General features: G+C 40.0%; 2 protein-coding genes across 3 annotated transcripts in view; both read left to right on the forward strand.

The window, feature by feature from the left end:
* Positions 1-20,339, forward strand: part of LOC114664674 (sterile alpha motif domain-containing protein 9-like) — a 111,133-nt gene extending 90,794 nt beyond the window's left edge. Inside the window, exon 4 of one of the 2 annotated variants that reach the window (XM_051936287.1) lies at positions 20,073-20,339. The gene's annotated coding sequence lies outside the window, so the exon portion shown is untranslated. Of the gene's footprint in view, positions 1-19,483 lie in introns of both variants that reach the window. The other variant, XM_051936286.1, reaches the window with a different exon arrangement.
* On the forward strand, positions 49-20,339 carry LOC114664675 (sterile alpha motif domain-containing protein 9-like). Its single transcript, XM_028818878.2, has 3 exons — positions 49-261; positions 11,271-11,321; positions 11,958-20,339. The coding sequence occupies exons 2-3, from the start codon at positions 11,318-11,320 to the stop codon at positions 16,445-16,447; spliced, it is 4,494 nt and encodes a 1,497-aa protein (XP_028674711.1). The 5' UTR covers positions 49-261; positions 11,271-11,317; the 3' UTR covers positions 16,448-20,339.
* Positions 20,340-22,738: the final 2,399 nt, after the last annotated feature.

The following is a 22,738-nucleotide window of genomic DNA, read 5'->3' on the forward strand; positions in this document are numbered from 1 at the left end:
TGTAGCTTTTTTGCAATTCAATGCGCACCGGAGTTTTCATTAGTTTCGTTTTTGCGTAAATCTTAGATATCAGGAAGAGAAAGAGCGCTAAATGAGAAGGGTGATATACTTACTGTGATACTGTCAATAATCGCGATCCTCTAGCGGTGAGCGCTGCTTGAGCGTTTCGGCGAAGGGTCTGAGAAGACGACCACGAATTTGGTATGAAAACGGCTGAACCACAGGCAGCTGGAAAAATATTCTCGAGCTGGGGGTAGAAGTGTAAGTAATCGAGTCGGTCCGGGGATTGATTAGCGCCTCACCCAGGGCTGGCATCTGTCTTGTGCCGGTTAATGCCCGAATAAACTGCGACTTTCCACTACACGATTGGATAATCAGTTCAAGAAAATATACGACTGAAAATGTATATAATGCACTCCCGTCTTTTGTAAACTGTCTTCATGTCAGCTACATTAAATGTGAGGCGAGGGCCCGAATACTGTACTCAGAATAATCAGGACAGCGCGAGGGTAAACCTTACTTACTTTTTCGGTTAAGGTCAGACTCAGTCCTATCCTGACTCATTTTACCTGGCCGGTTTGTGAGTAATAGTGAATTGGAAGTACCTGACATTAAGCAAAAAAAAAAAAAAGAAGTAAAGTCTGGCTGCAAATGTCAGGTGACAGACACCAGTATGGCTTCTCCAGCCTAAGGGTCCTGTAACGTTATTCGGGGTTTACTATTAGGTGCCATAGCTGCTTTTGTCAATATTTTCTGGAGCGCTTATCACGAACATATTAAGCCACCAAACGTAACATGGCTAAGTTTCAAACTAACATCGGTTGACAGAAATATTATTTATACAGTGCAGTTTGGGCTCCTTTGCTTAAAAAGTCTGCCAATAAAACTTTTGCATGCCACTGCATGCACTGAATTATGATACCATCTCAAGGCAATATTATTATTATTCCCTTGGCAAATTTGTGAGGCGGGGAATGGGGGGTTGGGGTAGACTTGAACCACTGCTCAGGCCCCACAGTAAAAAATAGTAAGTAATGTCAAAGCTTAGGAGTTGCCTAAACTTGAAGTACAAGAGCATGTCATAAATAAGTGTGTGAAGAGAAGCAAAACATAGAAACAGCATCTGGGATTAGAAGTGATATAGAGGGACAGAATATGTAATGCCAAAGCTTAGAATTATGCTTGAGAGCCAACAGAGCACAATATGGCATGTCAAATATTAAAAACAATGAAACTGTGATCCTTCAGACAATTTGTTTTGAGATAGAGGGAAAAGAAAATCCACCTACTGTAGTTATTTTCACAATATCAGCTATTTTCTGCTGTTAAGGTAAAACCAAGAAAAAAAACCAAACAAAAATCAGTTTAAAAAATAACAGATCAGCAGGATCAGTTTGTCACCAGTGTGCAAACTCCAGGCACTTTTATCCAGCCATATTAGTAAATGTGACCTGTTGTTCAGTGAGGATACAGCCAACTCTGTAAATGTATGAGGTAGTTTGTGCCGCTTCATTGTTAAGCACTATTTCCAAACCTTGTGATGTGTCAGCGTCAACAACATTCTCCACAGGTATGTAAAGTGTAAAGAACGATTTTATTTTCAAAAAGGATTTCATATTACTGTATAAACTGCACTGTAAAAAATGTTTTGTTGGATCAACCTAAATAAATTACTTCACAAGGTAACAAGCAATTTAATTGATTTCTTTCAAATTTTAAAAAGTATTTGAGTAAACTTATTTCATTTGAGCTTGTTTTAACCTTTTCAAAAACTTTAATAAAAGCAAAAAATGTATTTAGCTCAAACCAAATTTCTTTAAAAACTCAAATTAACTGCGGTGGGCTGGCGCCCTGCCCGGGGTTTGTTTCATGCCTTGCGCCCTGTGTTGGCTCCAGCAGACCCCCGTCACCCTGTAGTTAGGATATAGCAGGTTGGATAGTGGATGGATGAACTCAAATTAAAATTTTGTCCATTATTGTATTCAGTGTAATGCCAACTTAAATTCTATATAAATATTCACAAACTCGAGGCAGAGTCATATAAAGGTTTGGGGCAGCCACCCGTATAATTTGGTTACCTGGCTGCAATGCTGCTTTTCAAAATAATACAGCACTGATGTGCACAAAACCGAGTCCAAACAGAACTGAGGGAACAGGGAAAAGGTGGAGGCTTTTAAAGGGGGAGACAGGAAGTGAAGTCAAAGGGGTCAGGCTCATGTAGGTCTTCTGCCATTGGTGCGAGCCCGGACGTGACATCACAGGGGTCGGAGCCGGCAAGGTCTCCAAAGCGATTTTTTGCATTAGACTAAATACAGTAGAAGAAGTTACATTAAGCGACAGAAAGGTTTTTCAATTTGAAGTAATGCAAAAAATTACGTTAGGTGAACAAACATATTAATATAGTTCATTACAACTACTAAAATTACCTTAAATCAAAAAGAGCCCTTTTTCTCTTTTTAGAGTATGAGAGGTAATTGCTGTGAAGAAATTGCAAATGCCTGACAAGAAGCTGAAACGTTTTTCACTCATGATGCTATCCAAGATGGAATATATTGTGTTTAAAATAATATTTTTGTTGATCAGCACATTTCAGTATCAGGCTTTTGAATTATTAATTGACATCAGACCAAATTAGCAGTCTGTAAATTGATTTCAGTGTCTGGTGCCTGGTAAGTTTCTGTGCCAGTCTATTGGACTCGGTCATAATTACAGCTAACATGCCATTACTTACTAACTGACTAAAAGTCTGCAGAGGATAAGCTGTACTTGATAAATCTCCCTTACTGTATATCATGGAGATCAGTGAATGGCAGCTTTGAACATTATCCAGTGCTCATTACATGACACATAATCAGAAGTGGCACTGGAGTTTATTCTTCATACAAAATGGTTTTGTTTGTTTCACTATCGCTAGAACTAGAATCTATAATGCAGTCACTGTTCATTGCAGAAGAACTGTCATTACTATAACACAACAAATCACTTTCTTCTTTACACGCTGTTGTTCCAACATCTCCTGTTGCAGCAAATGTCATCCAACAGCTGCCCTCTGAGAACACATAAACTCTGGGGTGACAATACGTGTGACTGGTGGAGGACAAGTTATACATGAAAAGTAATGGAAGCAGCCCCAACACTTAAAGGGGCTTCACAAAAATCCAACCGTGATTACTTCATTATGCTACAGTTTTACTTGGTAGATAAGTAAGCATGTTCAGTAGCTTCGTATCAATCAAATATTAAATATGTCAGTTATGGTCTCTAGAGTGTGCTATTGAACACAAACTCATATTCATTAATCTAGAGCAAGCTCCGTATGAGCGAATGGATTTTACATGTGTGCATTAAAGTGGACATCAGCATGGAAAAAATAATTTGCATTAAGTTAACTTGGCTGCTGCCAGCAATGAGGACGGCTCACCAGTCAGTCAATAGTCAGAACAAATCACGCAACAATAAACATTTCTGGAAGAATCAATGGTATTTCCAAATTGGCACCTTCACTACTTTTGGTATGTGTTCCCTGCCCGAGGTAGTTCTTTGGAATTAGCTGACAGCTCTGCAAAGACACGAGTCTAGAATCAACATGTCATAATTACAATTACGACCATACAGTATTATTAAATTAATTTGGAAGAAGGAAGGAATTCTATTTGGGATTATTATGTCAATAATAGAACTTTACCACTATTCATCACAATGAAAGTAATATGGCAGCAAAGGCCAATTAAATAAAGTTAAGTTGCAAAAAGCTTAGCAACACAGAACCTGAAGGGGGCTACTTGGTTTCAGGACCAGGCTGCTTTTAGCCAATTATTAGTGAAGAGCCCAACAAATCCTGTGAAATTGAATTTCCAGCAAAAGTTAAGTTTTATGTGATCAAAAAAAAAAAAAATCGCAACCAGTAAAATGTGTGTTATTGGAATAGGAAGAGAGGAGTTTAGTGTGTGTGTGTATATATATATATATATATATATATATATGTACATCTACATATACTGTGTGTGTATATATACTGTATGTACATCTATATATACTGTATATATGCTATATATATATATATATATATATATATATATATATATATATATATATATATATATTCACGGCATTCATAGTCTGAATCACAATCTGATAGTGTGGGTGGTTACCTACCAGGTAACGCTTTGTGGTTGGCCAGCAGTCTGCTAACATCCGCCACGGTGCCCTCAGTTTGTGAAGAGCAGATCATAGAATGGTTGAAATAGTTTACTGTCAAATAATGCAAAGAGTACGCGACACGTGTTTCGCCCTCATTCTGGGCTCATCAGGCGTACACACTCACTGCACTTGCTTACAGGAATCGAACCTCGGACGTCAGCGCTAGAGGCAAAGCCCCTAACATATACACACAGACACACACACACACACACAGACACACACACACACACACACATACATACATACATACATTATACATAAAACAGTATATAAACTTTTATTTACCCCTGTGTATTTTCATCTCATTTGCAACCCTTGGGGCAGTGCCAATGTGGGGATTTCAGTCCCCATCAGAACGAAGGTGTGTGTTGTGGCTGATGGGACGATGTTTTGATCAGCAAGTGAGCACCACATTTTACAGGCACATTGGCAAAAGGCAGAATTTCATGTAAGACTGCAGTTACAGCGTTTTTTTGTCACTTTGGAAAACCTTTTCAATACTTTGCCAAGTTGCAGCTTTTGTCTAAGAGCAGTGAAAAGCACTATATAAATGCAAAGAATTATTATTATTATTATTATTATTATTATTATTACAGCTTTGTCTCATTGTGGGTTGTCCAGAGACTTGTTGCATTTTCAAAAGACACTTTCATCCTGTTTTCCGTTTTAAGGAGCCAAAAGCAGTGTACTACGCTTGCAAACCAGTATGGAGCAAGGTTACTTTATTTCCATACCCTTTCAAAACATGCTTTAAAGGATACGTTTGGTATTTTTCAAGTTAAAATTATTTCTTTATAATCATGGTATATATTAATATGGCACATGAAACTATTCTAAAGTAACGAATATTTTATAAATCTTTAAAAATAACTAGACTACACTTGCTTTTTAAAATGGGCTTAACAGAGACTTGAAAAATACCACACTTACTCTTTAATTTCAGTGTTAATTTTGCAAAACTCTATGCAAAAGAAAGCGTGGCCGTTTGGCTCATTACTCTCCATTATATTAGGAGTATGGCCGAGCTATTGGTTGGCGGTGTCATGGTGTGTTTTAGTGAAGTGTAGAAATGGGTATTTTATTGTACTGTGTACACACATGACATTAAATCTGAAATGAACTGATTATACTACATTTTTTAATCAAACCAAGACTTTATATTTTGAATAGCCGACAGTATCGTGTACCTGCATATTGATAAGTTAGCTATACCAATTAACACTCAGTATGGCACACTTTTTGCAGCATGTGGTGTGCACACACCATATGAAGTGCAGTTTGTGAATGAGCTATGGTGCGAAGAAACACAGTGCATGTTGAGTTACTCTTGTTCAGAATATGACAGAATGACAATGACCAAGAGCAGACATTACGAGTGGATAAAAGTATTTTGTAACGTCTGTTTTTTTGTCTGCAGACATTTATTCAAACCCATTTTATGATGATACAGGTCTAATTTTTGGCTTTGATGCCAACACTGAATAGTGATTTGTAGCAATTTTAAATCAACTTAGCGTCCTCCTAGTATCATGGCAAGATAGAGCTACTGGTGCTGTCTACTGTAATACGGATCCCTACAGTAATCTCAGTGTACACCACACCCCGTACACTGCAGGTTGTTTCTGTGGTTCACACTTAGTGGTTACCGTCTGACTGACTTTGAGATGGTTAACGAAAGTGGTAGCTAATTGGCTGATGTCAAAGCAAAGTTTACAGTTTTGAGTTAAGAGTCCAAACAGCAGAAGACAAAACAGACCCATGCCCTTGGGATAAACAGACGTTGCAGTTAAGCTCCATCTTCACCATCTGAGACACAAGCACAGGATCTTCACATAGCACTGCCACTGCTACAGACCGTTTTACAACAGACAAGCTTCTGTGAACACATTGGTGTGGGTCTACATTAAATCTGAATGATCATTTTTCTTCATGTCACTTTTTGCTTTGGTTCTGGCACACCATTTAACCTACAGATACACTTAAGCACTCATTTTTTATTGTGGTCCTGTATTAGCTATTAGTTGGTGCTTTATTGTGGGATGAGTGAAACTCACTAAGTTCGATTTTGGTCTGCTATCACACCCAAAACTTCACACAAGCACACAGACCATCTATACAAGCACTAATTACGAGTGAAGATTGCACAGTGTACCACTCCTCAGTACTCACACAGGGACTCAGTAGTTTTGGCGTGAACTATACACGGGTGTCTCTGGATATAACTTAAGGCTACCTTGATCACCGAGAATAACCTGGGCGTATAAAGGCTGACAGTTTTCAGTGTCCCCAGATATTACCTAGCCCTAAAGGCTGACAGACCTTGATTACTGAAAATAACCTAGACACATGGAGGTGTATAAACCTTGATTAAAAACCACTTAACAGCCAAGAATATATTACTCTCATTGTGTCGTAGATCCTAATGGGAATTTCTTTCCACAATCCTGCTAATCTGTAGAATGAGAAAGTGGCAATCTCCCTATAATAATAGACCACAAGTCAATGTATGCATGTTTGCTGATTTAACCAGCACATTATACAAAACCATTTATAAATGGGTCACACCTGGGAATGAACCAGCAACCTTCAGCTTTGTAAGCTTTGTTCAAAAAGTTAACTACTAGAGCACAATGTCTTCAGATGAGGGGATACTTGGACCAAAATACTTGGTTCTTATGCATAAAGTAGCAGAACATTTTGCTCTGTATGTCGTTGTTTAAAACACCATATTCTTATTTGTTTTGTAAAGTGCCCAATAATAATAATCACAACAAAAGGTTTTCTTCAAAATTCAATTTGGTTGATTGTATGGCATTCCTGTGTTAAAGACCCATTGCTCCGGGCCCCATCACCAGGCCAAATAACAACATCAATTTATGTCTTAAACAGCCCAAAATCACATGGGAAATGTCTCAATTGGTTTTAACAGGCCTTTTTTTTTGACAGCCCCCTAAGAAGACAAGACTCCCCCCGCCAAAAAAAAGCCTTGTATGAAAAACAAGAAAACAAATCTCCAGTTTCATTCGCACTAAACTGCCCTGTGAATGAATGTAGTCCAAGACTTGCCAATGCCTTATGTAGAGTTGGTTCATGCATTGCGCCCAATACTGCAATATGCTCAGGCCCTGCTGAATGTCAAATGCACCAAGTTGATCTGAAAATGACTAAATGATGGGTGGATATAACAAATAAGACAACTGAGGAGAGAAGTACAATATAGTAAAAAATGGTTGTCTCTGGGATGGAACATTAAAGGCTTTGTTATGAACATGTTATACACAAGAGAACTAGGATACCAGAGAGACTGGTGGACAGTAACGTCTAGCATTGTAGGAAGTGTACAAATTACTGTTGAAACACATTTTATACGTTACTGTCTGGTGTAAGAGTATGGAGGTGAAGTGCAGAAATTAAGTGAGTGAGGAAGACTCAAAAGAAGAAAACACTATAGGCATAAAACATAGGAAAAGGAGATTAGAAATAAACTGACCAGTAGCAAGTGCAGGATTATTAGTCATTATCCATCCATCCATCCATTTTCCAACCCGCTGAATCCGAACACTGGGTCACGGGGGTCTGCTGGAGCCAATCCCAGCCAACACAGGGCACAAGGCAGGAATCAATCCCAGGCAGGGTGCCAACCCACCACAGATTAGTCATTATTATTATTATTATTATTATTATTCCTGCATTAATAACTCTTATCAGCAGAGGGCGATGTTAAACTGAAATTCACGATTCACATCCTGCTGCCATGTGAAGTCACTGCAGAAAACATTTGGCAAAATAAATAGAAAATACAATAAGTGGAAGCAGCTTATTTTAGCCATACAAATGATATGAGGGGTGGAGGGCTTGGGAGAGAAACAAAAACATTCAATGGAAAAGACGGGCACAGTTGACAGTCACTCTTTGCAAATGCAAACACCAAATTGATATGAGGAGACTTGTTATTATTGTTTTAACATTAGGGACAGCAGTTTAGGAGAGGTAGAGACAGCGGCATAACTAGTACAAGAAAAAGAAATATGAAGACTTCAAGAAAAAAAAATTTAATAAAATGTAGGTATGTTTAATTGAAAATTTGTAATTGAATTTCTTTGAAATGTTTTTGTATGTCAAATATTTAATTTTTGTGTATGAGAATGAAAGTGTAAATAAATTATTTCAGAAACATAAATACGCCACTTAAAATTAAAATACTAGGTCAAACATTTGTAGGTTACTTGTTTATTTAATTGAATGGACATTTAATGTGACACAATATAAAATTACTGCTGAATGGATTTTTTATTGAGTGGACACCTCAGGAGAAGTGGGCACATAATTGTTGTTTATTTTCATTAATTTGTATGATAATATTAATGACAGAAAGCATACATTGAATTGTATTATATCAGGTCAAATTATTATTTTCTTTATTTCACTTTATAAATTTATAAAAATGTTACTGTAATAGGCGGCACGGTGGCACAGTGGATAGTGCTGCCGCCTCGCATTTAGGAGTCCCGGGTTTGCTTCCTGGATCCTCCTTGCGTGGAGTTTGCATGTTCTCCCCGTGTCTGCGTGGGTTTCCTCCTAAATTGTCCCTAGTGTGTACTTGGTGTGCGTGTGTGCCCTGCGGTGGGCTGGCACCCTGCCCGGGGTTTGTTTCCTGCCTTGCGCCCTGTGTTGGCTGGGACTGGCCCGTGACCCTGTAGTTAGGATATAGCGGGTTGGATAATGGATGGATGTTACTGGCGGAGTGGTGGCTCTGAGGCTAAGGATCTGCACTAGCAATCAGAAGGTTGCCGGTTCGAATCCCGTAAAATGCCAAAAGGGAGTCTGCTCTGTTGGGCCCTTGAGCAAGGCCCTTAACCTGCAATTCCTAAGCGCTTTGAGTAGTGAGAAAAGTGTTATATAAATGCAAAGAATTATTTTTATTAGTGTAATATGAAACAAACTCCTTGTTAATCATTACACATATATAAACGAAAGAGCTGTGTGTGTATGGAGCAGTCTGCCATGGGAGTTGGTGTGAATTCTATACGGAAGATGTAGAAGCTTATACAACTGTGACTTGCGCTTAATGAGATGGCGCATGCATGCACCCCACTTCTCATTCAACCCAAGCAGGCAAACTCAGCTTTGTGGTAAATGCACATTGTACGTTCACACAACGAGCCACCACACTTTTGCAATTTGTGCCACAGCTGCACTCGACTACACATCAGTCTGTCTGATACGACTTATATACGACAAACTGAGGCCTCTGCAAGTTCACCAATATAGTAAAACTGCTAGGGAGACTTCGGGTTGTTTTTTGGTCCCAAAGACCACACACATCTAGTATTTTTATGTTAGTGTTCACAACTGACAACTTGAATATCACAATCAAAACCAGAAAGTTGTTCACCTAAATGCCAGTCACATACGAAAACTATTTAGACAATCACACTAGATACATTTTTTTCTTTCTAGATTATTTTTGGCAACTTCCTTGATGAGACTCCTTATGTTTATTTTTTTGGCTCTTTATTTTTCAACAGGGAGAACTGACACTTTTTTTTTTTTTAAATAAGATATTTCTATTGATGCATAAAATATTGCATTTTTTCAAAAGATGCACAGCATATCAACATTCCCTTGCAGGCAGCCATGAGCAGTGACTGCTAGACTGTGAATGTGTCTCAGCGGTCTGAACCTAGGTTGTATTATGTATTGTACATACTGTATATATGTTAACTACACTGTAGATGACCCTATGTAATTACAAAATTAGTGAGTAATTCACTGCAATTCAAACAAACAAAACAAAAAATGCATACTAAACAGAGAGCCAGCTGGCACAGATATAAATGCAGGAACTTATAGTACCTTGTATATATAGATTTGATTACTAGAAACAATACATACATGAAGGAGACTGTGTGCAGAGGGTGCAAACCTATAAATACCTGGGAGTGCAGCTGGATGATAAATTAGACTGGATTGCCAATACTGATGCTCTGTGCATTAAGGACAGAGCCGACTATACTTTCTTAGAAGGCTGGCGTCCTTCAACATCTGCAATAAGATGCTGCAGATGTTCTATCAGACGGTTGTGGCGAGCGCCCTCTTCTACGCGGTGGTGTGCTGGGGAAGCAGCATAAAGAAGAGGGACGCCTCACGCCTAGACAAGCTGGTGAGGAAGGCAGGCTCTATTGTAGGCACGGAGCTGGACAGTTTGACATCTGTGGCAGAGCGACGGGCGCTGAGCAGACTCCTGTTAATAATGGAGAATCCACTGAATCCACTAAACAGGATCATCTCCAGACAGAGGAGCAGCTTCAGCGACAGACTGCTGTCAATGTCCTGCTCCACTGACAGACTGAGGAGGTCGTTCCTCACCCACACTATGCGACTCTTCATTTCCACCGAAGGGAGTAAACGTTAACATTATACAAAGTTACTGTCTGTCTGTTATACCTGCATTGTTATCACTCTTTAATTTAATATTGTTCTTTATCAGTATGCTGCTGCTGCTGCTGGAATATGTGAATTTCCCCTTGGGATTAATAAAGTATCTATCTATCTATCTATCTATCTACATGCTTACCCATATCACAATGTGCTGCTGCTCGGCTTGCTGCCCAGTTGCTCCCAGTGCCATCCAGCTACCCTCCATCATTTCAAGGACAGGGGATCGACTGGCGATTTGAAAGGTTATAGTTTCAAACCATATGACCAATGACAGCTGATCTTAAAACTTGTGAGAGGAGCGATCATTACTCTAACAGTTTGAAACCATACATTTTCAAATCACCGGTGGAAATCTTGATCTCACAAGCTTGCTGCATGGATTGGTAAATGTGAAATGATAGGATTGTTCAGAAAGAAAGAAAAAAAAAAAAAGGATGGCACTTAGGGCTTTGGGAGGCTCCTGAGACTGATTTCCCACCCAGTCCACTGGATAGGGAAAGTGTGAAATATATTTCACAATTCAACTATACAATTACAATGATTCTATTTTGTACAACACATTGAAAAGAACGACAGCACTCTCTCACTAAACACAATAATGTACTTACTGGATTTTGATTTTCTTCCAGATTTTGTTTTGAATACTGCAAGGTGTTCTTGAATAACTTCTTTCAAAATGGGTAAGAGATTTTTGTTTATTCTACTCTTTATATTGACAACTGATTGTACATAATTTCTTGCACATATGTGGGTCTATAGATCATAGGGATGTTGCATGGGTCTTTAAAAGTCTTGTCTTTGTCCCAGGTTTAAGAAAATACAACATGTTGGCACTGGAGAGTTTTGTTAAGTGGAGCACAATAATTGATGCTGCTTCCTGGTATCTCTGGGAGGCTGGGTAGATGTTGCGTGTTCTTGTGTTTGTGTGTACTTCTTTAATTCCCACATCACAAAACATGGATGTTGGATTGAAACTTTATGTGCTGCTAGCAGGCCCTGTGATGGACTGCTTTCCCATCAAGGAATGCTTTCTCGCCTTGAAAATGCTACCAGGATATTCATCAGTCCCCATCACCCTAAACTTAGGTCAAGTTTTTAGATAAATGGATGGTTTTGAGAGTTGCTCAGGTAGCTGGAAATCAAAATGAGCCTACAAGTCATTTGGTGGCCAAAGAATTACTGAGTCATTTTAATTTCTGGTTTCTTTCCTTTCCGCTTCAACTTTAGTTTACCTTTTTATTTTAAAATGAAAAACTAATAATCCAAAACATCCTACTATTTGACTAACTATTGTAGCATTTTTCCTGTGTTTTCAGACTATGAGAACCTGCCGGTGGATCACTGGACAGAAGACCATGTCAGTTTCTGGCTTAAATCATTAGGAATCAAGGAGCAATACATCAAAAAGCTTCATGAGGAGGAGGTCACAGGGTTGGTTCTCAAGCAAGTACCTGATTCGTACTTCAGGGACACAATAGGCATGAAGGGTGGACAAGCAGAGCTGCTGCTAACTGGAAGAGCCCGGCTGCAAAGTGCAGACTTAGAAAATGAGAGACTTAGCAACAGTGCACATCTGATGACCAAACCAACAGTTGGCAGCCAGGTTCAAAAGGAAGAGATTAAACCACGGCCATTTGGTAAGGAGCCTGGTACCTTGACTTACAGAAAACATGGGTGTCTGCCCCCAGAGACGGGCATCATTGACCTGATATCACCTTGCCGTGAGTTCAAATCACTTGCTGATGCTGTCAAGCTGGATGAGATTCGTCTACAGAGCAAATTTGCCAAGGAGGTCATCAGGTTTGCATGTGGATGCATGAATATGCGCACCAATGGCACGATTCACTTTGGTGTCGTGGATAACGTGAAGAATTCCACTTTTAAACATGGGGAAGTCATTGGCATTCCTGTAGAAGACAAAAGTATTTATATTGACGCATTTAAATATATTAAGAGTTCCTTTGATGATAAAAGTCATGAGGCGGCACATGCCTGCGTTCAGTCACCCCACTTTATTAAGGTCTTTGACCAACAGGGTACTCTCAGCGGTTATGTGATTGAGGTAGACATTGTTTCATCTTTATGCTTTCTGAAGGGAAACTACTATGGGGTTCGCCTCCCAAATTTCAAAGAAGAATCAAACAAAGTGATCAATGACAAAGTCACGATATATCAGCGGGTAGGTGCCAGTACTGAATCAATAGATGGTCAAAAACTAATTGAATTTGGTAAACACATACCGGAAAGAGATCGGATGAGGGAGGAAGCAGAAACACCTCCCCCTAGTAGCCCAGCAGAAATCAGAGAAAATTTAGCCAGGAAGCTCTCTATGCTTTTAACTGGCGGAAAAAAATATATGGATGATAACCTGCAGTACATCCTGGTGACAAGTAAGTGGAAACCAGAGGAACTGGAGCACTCCACCTTTCTGTTCAACATGAAACTGCTGTGTGTCTTTGATTTTGACCCAGACTCTGAAGTCTCAGGACTGTGCCATAAGTACTTCCATTACCATGAAGCCAATCTCTACTCCCTTCAAAAGTACATGAATGACACAGAGAAAAGTCCAGATGAATTAATCAAAAGCAGTCAGCTTTTTGAAAAGACCAATTGGATCTTCTGCAATGGGCGCAGAGGTTATCTGGGTGGTGAAGAATCCTATGATGTGAAGAAGTGGATCAAAACCCGTAAGAAGCACCTGAAGAAAGCAGTGTCTGTGCTCTGCAATGACACAGTCCTACCTAAGGGCTCATACCTGGTGCTTTTCCTTTTAATGTCCCCCATTGAGCAGGCGTTGTGTGAGACTTTTCATGAGTTTTATACTGAAATGAGTGGTCACGAAGATATCGTTTGCATTTCAGAATCAGAGGAGCAGTACAACAAGTGGTTCAGCTTTATGTCGGAGTCCTACGATGCCTCAGAATTAAAGAACAACAGCATTGTCGGGATGAAGATAAGTCATGTTGATGCCACCATCCAGAGTTTGCAGCTTTCTTCAATCAAACTGGAGAGGCATCTACTGCTCTATAGCGGTGGACATTGTCCTCTCAAAACTACAGATGAAGACAAGCTACTCTCTTTGGAGGTGCTAAGTGCAAACCAATGTGAGAACACCAATTTAGTGCCGCTCAATCAGGAGCAAATCAGTGAAACTGAGAGAAATTTTTATCATGGGAGCAAAGTGGCCTGGATCAACTTTTGGTTGGCCGAGACAAAGCAATGTGGAGATATTCCTGAGCGGGACTCACTCGAAGAGGTTCAAACAATGGTGCAGGAATGTTTGCAACAAAGTGCAAGCTGGGACTCTGTTGCCATCATAAATATCTGTCACCATCCTGGCAGTGGAGGCAGTACGGTGGCTCGGCAGGTCCTGTGGAGCTTCAGGAAGAGGCTAAGGTGTGCAGTAGTCAAAACGTCCTGCATTGCCGTGAACGTGTGTGAACATGCGATAAGCCTCCGTGAATATGAAGAGAAAGATCGAAACTGCTGCCTGCCAGTGCTGCTACTTGTCGAGGACACTGAAGAAGAGTACCTGGATGATCTAAAGCAGGAATTGGAGAAAGCTATTGATGCCATTAAAGTCAGCCCACCAGCACTGTGTTTCATCCTGTTAAGCTGCAACCGTTCTTATGAACCAGAGAAGATGTGTCGAGCCCTACCACTGCAGACAGTAGCCATCACACACAGACTGACGGAGAAGGAGAAGTTACTGTTTGCCAAAAAACTTGAGAACCTTAGGAAGAAATATAATCCTGATCTGATGCTGACCTTTGTGTTGATGGCAAATGAATTTGATCCAGAGTACCAGAGGGAGTTTGTGTCCAAAATCCTGCAAGACTTGGATCGTAACAGCCGTGTAACCCTGCTGTTAAAGTACATTGCTCTGCTGAGTGGCTATGTCCAAAATTCCTATGTCTCACTCTCTCGGTGTCTGGCTTTCCTTGCCCCACAAGCCACCACTGGTCGCTTCAGTCAGTTGTTCTTCCAGAGGCTGCTAAGTGAACAGGCCAAGTTTCTACTCATTCATCTGAAAGACAGTAGGACAGGTAGCCTTGCTGTACGCATAATTCACCCATTGGTTGCAAAGGAGATTCTCTCTCAGCTATTGATTGATGAGAAACAGAGCGATATTGCTATAGGGCTTCTACAGGATGAACAGCTGCTAAAAGCCATAAGAGAACCGCCAACATTTTTTCGGTTTCTTAGAGACTTGCTGATGAGACGCTGTAAAAAAGTGTGGGGTGATGAATTGGATACATTGTTCTCCCCTTTTATTGAACATGTGCTCAAAATTGAGGAGAATTATGAACAGGCCACACGTCTACTTGAACTTGGCTATGAGTTGGTTGCCCAAGATGGCTACTTTGCCCAGCAGGTTGCCAGGGTTCACTACACCTATAAGAACTTTAAGGAGGCAAGAGAGTGGACCACAAAAGCAAAGTTCCAGTTACCCCACAACTCCTACATCCTGGACACAGAGGGTCAAGTGTTCCGCAGATGGTTCAGTGAGCAGCGTGCCAAAGTGCAGAAGAATCCTACAGCAGAAGAGGTTTGTGAACTCATTGACATTGCACTGAAAGCCATGAGCTGTTTCCGGGAGTCTCAGGAAGTGGCCGGTCGCCAGACAGAGTGGTGCATGAACAGTGCAGGCTACTTCAGTGAGGTGAACATCGGGATGGAACTTCTGGAACTCCTTTCCACTGTTGACACCTTTGCATATGACAGTGGCCATTCAGAACTACTAAAATACCTGTGCACAGACTACATCCCTGAAGAAATAAAGTACCCCTGGACCAGCTTCCATAGTAACATAAAAAATTTGCGCAACTGGATTTACAGAGACCTGGAGTGGATTTCAGAAGACTTGAGTTACTATCGGGGCACCAAAGCACACGAAGGTGAGGAGTCAACTAGGAGCAGTTACCATGGCTGTGACTGGCTGGCCACCAAAACCACCAAATGCATAGAGTTCTTTCAGGAAATATGGGACACCTCATTAAATAAGGGGACAACTCTGAGAGATGCTAACTGTGGTGGTCTACTCAGTAGATGGACAGAAATCTATAAACTCCGTGGTGGAAATGTAAACACAATTCTTCATCTTCTGAACAGGGAAGACTCAGGGGGCAAACTTGAAAGAATAATTGATTTGTATCCTCCAATATCCTGCCTGACCACCTCTCAGCTGGTCAGTTACATTCTGTGCCAGGTGGCCCTGGCCTGCTCTCTTCCCAGTTCTCCGAAACAGAAAACACTGCTGGAGCTGAGCCACATGATCTTCAAAGTTCCCAAACAGCAATTTTCACCTGGTACCTGTTTTGTCTCATTGTTCCTCTTTTGGCCAGGACAGCAATGTGATAAAGAGTGGGCTGACAAAGCGGACAAGCTGCTGACGTTGGCCAGTGAGACCCTCAAGGAACGCTATGACTCGAGAAAGAAAAACATTCCTCAGAGACAGAAGCGAATACAGAGCTATTTCTTCTTGGGGAATGGGGACGGTCTCAACAGGTTCATTAACAGCAGCAGACTGAACAAAGAGACAGGTGGTGCACTGACAGAACAGAGTCTACGCTGGTCAGGCTACCAGGTCTGGGCCAATCCACAAGTCCAGAAGCTACTCAGACCTGTGCAAGGCTGGACAGAAAGAGGCAAGCTATACATACAGGGCAACTCGGCTGGAAGAAAAATCCGAGTGCCGGTGGTGCACCGTTCTTCTGCCGCAACTGATGACAAAAATGTCACCTTTTATATAGGATTCTCTTTCTCTGGACCTGTGGCATATAATATTAGAACAACACCCAGTTGATGGGCCTGTACTGTTCTGACCAGTGTGCACATGATGGAGTTTGATCAATTACTCAATGCACAACAAACACCTTTTACTTTAACAAAACTCTTAAATGAAGAACATAACAACACAGCTTGTTTTATTACGAATTGCAGATCCTGTAAAAGTTAATGGGAGAGAGATGAATGAATTACACACAAATGTCCTGCGCTAAGGATATTAATAAAATAACAAGGGCTACAAAACAGCTCTCTAAATGCTGTATAATGATGCCAGTGAGGTTTCCAACATAAACAAATAAGAAACATCTTACATTCCGTCAACATCTTTTTAAGAGAATTTGAGAATTAACAGAAGATGCCACTTTCAAGTATTAACTGGTGACTTGTGTCCATCTGCATCTTTTTAGGAATTTATTTATTTAATTTTTTTTTAGCATTCAGCGCCTTTGAGCAAGTTCAGTGTGTGCTTTAGTGTTGTAATCAAAGATTGGATATTTAATTAACAACCGGAATCCTCCCTAATGATCTCCCTATTACTATGGACACTTATCTCTATTATAAAAAAAAAAAATCTTAGGAAGGAGACTAGGCAGACGAGACGTGATCTTCTCGGAAGACAATTTGACGTCCCGCAAGAGACACTTTAACGTCACGCGAGACAACATTTAAAACAAGTTTACGGACAGCTAACCTAGCAGTTGTTGGAATGCTTTTGACAGACACACTTCATGTGCTTCCAGCTCTTAACATAACAACAAGCGACAAGCAGAACACGTAGCTCACCAGCAGCAGCAAGCCAGCACGTGATCCGACCGCTTCTCCTTAGCGTGTGTTCAGCCCCTAACCCCGCTTCACAACGTGAGCAGCAGAGACACGAAGTGGCAAAAGGACAGCTTCTGTACAGGCTTTGAAATGATCGAGGTGCAGCGCGACAAATAGAACATGCAGCTTGCCAGCAGCAGCAGCTGATCCGATGGCACCTCCTTAGCATGCGTTCAACTGCACCCCAAATTCACAACGCGAGCAGCGTTATACGTCCCACAAGAAACAGATTTATCCACGCCCGGGGCGGGAAATAAAGGACAGGTATTGTTTTTACAAAAGTTTTAAAGTAAAAGTGAAAATAATGCATATGTAACAATTCCCATGAAAATAATCTCTTTAAATTGTATATCCGGTAAACTAAACCCGGGGGTGGGCAAGCGAACTGAGCAGGGCGCAGAACCCCCTATCTTATCATAATATTGGGTTTAGAGGGACATGGGGAGACCGAAGCTCATCCCTTCCACAAGCCACACATACGCCTCATTTTCAGGGCTGGCTTCCATCTTCTTCAAAATGCTGCTGGGGTAGACCCGGGTCAGTTTTACGTCATCATTTCAATTAACCTGCGCGTCTTTAGGGATCTACGAACAACCTCCCTCTTTCATCATGGCAACTTTGAATCTCTCGCCTCTTGATCTAAATCAGGGGTCTCCAACCTTTTTTCCTCTGAGAGCTACTTTTACAAAATGAAAATGGCCGAGAGCTACTGCTGTTTTCTAACGTTTATTCTCATAGCTTATTTCAACAAAAACAAACTGAATAAGTTCGTTTTGCCTGAACATTTACAAAATGTTGTTGTCCACAACTCACATTTTGCATTAAAACATCACAAAAAATATTTAGTTCACCTGCAAGTCCATTTTGTATGTCTGTATGCATTTCCTAGTCTATCTCACACTACTGAATTAAAACACGAATGCTGTTAAAACAAAACAATGCATTTCCAAATACACAGATATGACTTAATTTGTCATTGTGTTACGTGTCACCGTGTCACTTTATTCACATGTCCAGTCGCATGTGTGACGTGTTGTTTAGTTAGTCAGATGACGTCAACAAGAGAGGCAGGTGTGTGGTGGAGTGGAGCCACTGAGGTTCCTTCTTCTGGAGTCATTTCAATGTTCGTCTGTCAGTCTTGTTCTGAACTTTGATTTCATGACATTCATGTCAGACTCACAGAAGTATGGAGACCCAAACAAAACAGACAATTTCTGAGCTGCTTGGTGAAGATTCTTATGGTTATCTGGCTCTACTAAGCTCCAGAAATGTTGAGAATGCTGTTGAGACTTTAACTGCACATTATTTTGAAGGTTTACCGATATATAATATATAAAATCCAATGTCTGTCTGTTCGCTTTTCACGTGACAACTACTTAACGGATTTAGATCGGGTTCTTTTCTATGATTTTCTTGAACACTCTGGTTGATTTTGCGACTTCTCTCATTCCACTATGTATCATAGTTCACTTGCGGTACCCACTTATTTGCGCAAATCCCAGAAACACGCAGCAGGCTGAGGAGAGAGGCCTTCCTCACTCTTTTGCCAGCTTCGGGGCGTCGTGGTCCTTAACTCCGCTTAGCTAGCAAATGAGAGAACAACTGAATTCAACTTTGTTTGATACTTTAAATAAAGCGTTACTTACGTCTTGATGAGTTTGAGTCCGGATATTCTCTTAAGTGTATGCCACATTGAAAAGATAGATTGCAATTCTGACTGTGGATCGTGATTTTGTGTTTAAAGGATCGTGATACGATTTTTTGGAAAGATCGCCCAGCCCTAATTTGACTAATCAAGTTTTCAAATTTATGTAGGATTCATTAACCCTTTGGTGAGCTACTTGGATAGTACCGGTAGCTCGCGAGCAACATGTTGGAGACCCCTGATCTAAAACATTTGAGCCCAGTTTTTCCGTGTAACTAAAATCCCACAATCCTTGAATGAATCGAGCAGCTGTTCTTTAGTCTTTCCCTGGCGTCATTATACAGTATCTCTGACATATAAATACCAGTTGTATAGTGCCTTTCCTAATGTGGCTCACACGTTGAATTGTACATCTCTCTAACATTCTCTTTTGACGTGTGCTCACTAGACAGCTAAACGTCCCTATTGCCCTGCTTCAGCACTTCTGACCACACACTGTCGCTTTCATGAACCCTTCATTTTGATTTTATCTACAATTTTCTTTTGTAATTTATAGTAGATTATTTACAATTAGGCATGGGAAAGGTGTTATATAAATAAAATATTATTAAAATTCACTTACAACATTTACTTGCATTAAATTTACCCAAATTTTAATGTTATCCAGGTGCTACCAGCCCCCCAGAGCACATGCAAACTGAATGAATACGTCAGCTGCGATTTTATTCAGAATGTGCTCATAAAGTGAGAACGGGTGGCAAGTGTTGTGTTACACTTCTCTGCCTATCAAGTAGTCTGCCGCTTCCAGCTTTCCACATTTCTTCATCTTCTGACAGAAGAGGGCAGTTTGCTTATGCTTATCTAGTTTGTGCCTTTAACTTTTGTTTTCTATTTCAGCTCAGTTTTTCGAAAGTGAAATTTGAGGAATAAACGCAGCACTTCCAGTACATTTGAATTCTCATTTCTATTCTGAAAAGGAATAATATTCACACTGCTATTTGGAGCATTTCCTATTTTATATAGAACTTATTATCAGTGTTTTCTGGTAATTTGGCATCTCCTTGCTACGTTCTTTGTGCTTTCAATCTTTACTACTACTACTGGATTTTATAGAATTTTATATTCACAAATTGATGTTTTCTACATTTTTCATTTCATGCATATGCACAATCAGGTTGTACATTTTACTTCCATTTTCCACTTCAGCAGTCTTACCCACAGTGGAATGAAGAGTAAATTATGCGGCATTCTTAGTGTCTTTGCAAATTTTTCACCTTTTCTGAAGGTTTGGGGTCCCCACAGAGTCGCTGTGCTCAAGACCCCTGTACACCTGAGATTTGTTTTCTTCTCCTCTGTTACTATCTGGCCTTAATTTGGAGCACTTTAAAATATTGTAGTCTACTGGCATTAAAAATCTTTAATAAACAAAAAGTATTACATATTTGCACAGTTGTATACCAACATTTCTTGGCTGTGTGTGAATGTTTTATACAGTTGTTTTATTTCAACAATTACATTTTAAATAACTACTCCATTTTGAGGCCATCCAATTAAAAGAGTGCAGATTTAGTAAATTAATTACCGCTTCATTCATATAAGCAGAGTACAGAAACATGTAACTGATTACTGAACCTTTCAAATAACAGATTTAATTGAAAATCTAAAATGCACATCCTATCATATACAGCCTGTTACTGTAAATCACAGGAGTCGAACTCCGGTCCTGGAGGGCCTCAGTTGCTGCAGGTTTTCATTCTAACCATCTTCTTCATTAGTGACCAGTTTTTTTGCTGCTAATTAACTTCTTTTGCCTTAATTTTAATTAACTTGACTCAGCCCCTTTGTTGTTTTTTTTTCCTTAATTAAAAGCAAAACAATAATGAGACACAAAATGAGCTGCCCACACGACCAGCTATCCACAATATCTGAAAATAAAGAAAGGTGAAGGTACCAGTAAGGTTGATCTCTCAGATCACCAAAACATCTTGACGGTGTTCTTAGAAAAAAACAGAAAATCAACAATTTTGGAAATGTCTGCTTTGGCAGAATGAGAGCAGCAACAAACCATGGAATTAAAGAACGAGTTTAACCTGCATTATTATCATTCTTTAATTTAATATTATTTATTGTATCATTATGCTGCTGCTGGAGAATGTGAATTTCCCATTGGGATTAATAAAGTATCTATCTATCTATCTATCTATCTATCTATCTATCTATCTATCTATCTATCTATCTATCTAATTAACAGCAAGAATCGGCTTCTCATTAAGAGATTGGTTGGAGTTTGAAGACCCAATTTAGCTGGTCATCTGTTGGCTCGTTTCACATCTCATTTCTGATTGGCTGTCGTTTAATGAAAAAATGAATCAAGTCAGAGCACTGAATCCTTAAAACAAAGGGCAAATGAGTTAATTAGCAGTGAAAACTGGTCACTGATTAGGAAAAGGGTGAGAATGAAAACCTGCAGCCACTGCGGCCCTCCAGGGCTGGAGTTCGACACCCCTGCTGTAAATGGAATATTTGACAAAACAATTCATAAAGTCCTAAATCAGTTCCATTTAAAAATACAACATTAAAGTTTCTGTTGAAGATTTTTTAAAAATCTGATATTTAAAAAGTGTTTTATAATTTGCAAACAAACATGCCGAAAAACTTAAACACTTGCTGAGCAGATTTTCCTACCATAGCTTTAAAGATGGAAGAAAAATGTAACACGGCTTTAAAACCAACTCTAAAGAATGCAAAATCACAAAGTTGCAAATTCCAGTCAGTTGTACACATTGGGCAGCTAACAGACGACTTAGTCATGAAAGCCATGGTAGAAAAATATGGGCAAATATGAGCGATATCAAAATGCAAATAACTCAATTTACATGTTGGTGGGGTGGAGGGAAACTTGGCTGTGCACTCTGGCCAGATAACAGAATTATTATCAAAGACCTGGAATTCAGATTGGAATAAGGTGACAAACAAATCATACATCCAGTCTGTCACTACTGCCATACTTCAGGAGAAAGGATTTGTTCCCAAATATTATTTTAAAATGGTCTTACCTGTATTAATTCCAGTTGCATCTGACCTGTTTCTGCACTATAATGACAATCTCTGCGTCTGCTGCACAGGCGTCTCCTCTGTCCATGTGTTTTGTCTTGGTAGAGTAATATATTCCTCTACTTTCCCCTTTTGTATTATTAATATGTAGTCTTTGTCAGAATGCCTCAAATCTCACAGACTTACCACTGTTTATAAGGTATTATCATCTATATATATATAAAATCCCTATGTGCATCCAGGTGTCCGTGTGTGGGTGTCTTCTGGTGAAGTGCGCATGCGCGGGGCGCGGTGCGATGCATATATCATGTATATATATACTATCACAGAAAGTTAGAGGCGTTTTGTACGGAAATACAAACCAGTATTACTGCGAGAGGAAATTAAAGGTACACAATACAGTGACGCATATTACAGCCACATACAAGCAGGGCCGGATTTATATGAAAAGAGGCCCTAGGCTATTCCACTTATGAGGCCCTTTCACCTTCCATTTTTAAGTTTGTAAATTACATGAGAGATAATAAAATTTTGCTAACAATTTGAATGTAGGCCCCTCTTGATCTTGAGGCCCTAGGCTGAAGCCTAGTTAGCCTATAGGAAAATCCGGCCCTGCATACAAGCCAATATTACTGTCAGAGGAGATTAAAGGCATATTACCGACGCGCACGCCTGTATTACCGCCAGAGAAAATTAAAGGTATGTTACGGACGTATATTACAGACGTACAAGCCAGCGGACGTACAAGACGGTATCCTTCAATAAGGGCGCACACAAAAAGGTGAG

Source organism: Erpetoichthys calabaricus, chromosome 14 (assembly GCF_900747795.2).
Source record: "Erpetoichthys calabaricus chromosome 14, fErpCal1.3, whole genome shotgun sequence".
Taxonomy (NCBI): Eukaryota; Metazoa; Chordata; class Cladistia; order Polypteriformes; family Polypteridae; genus Erpetoichthys; species Erpetoichthys calabaricus.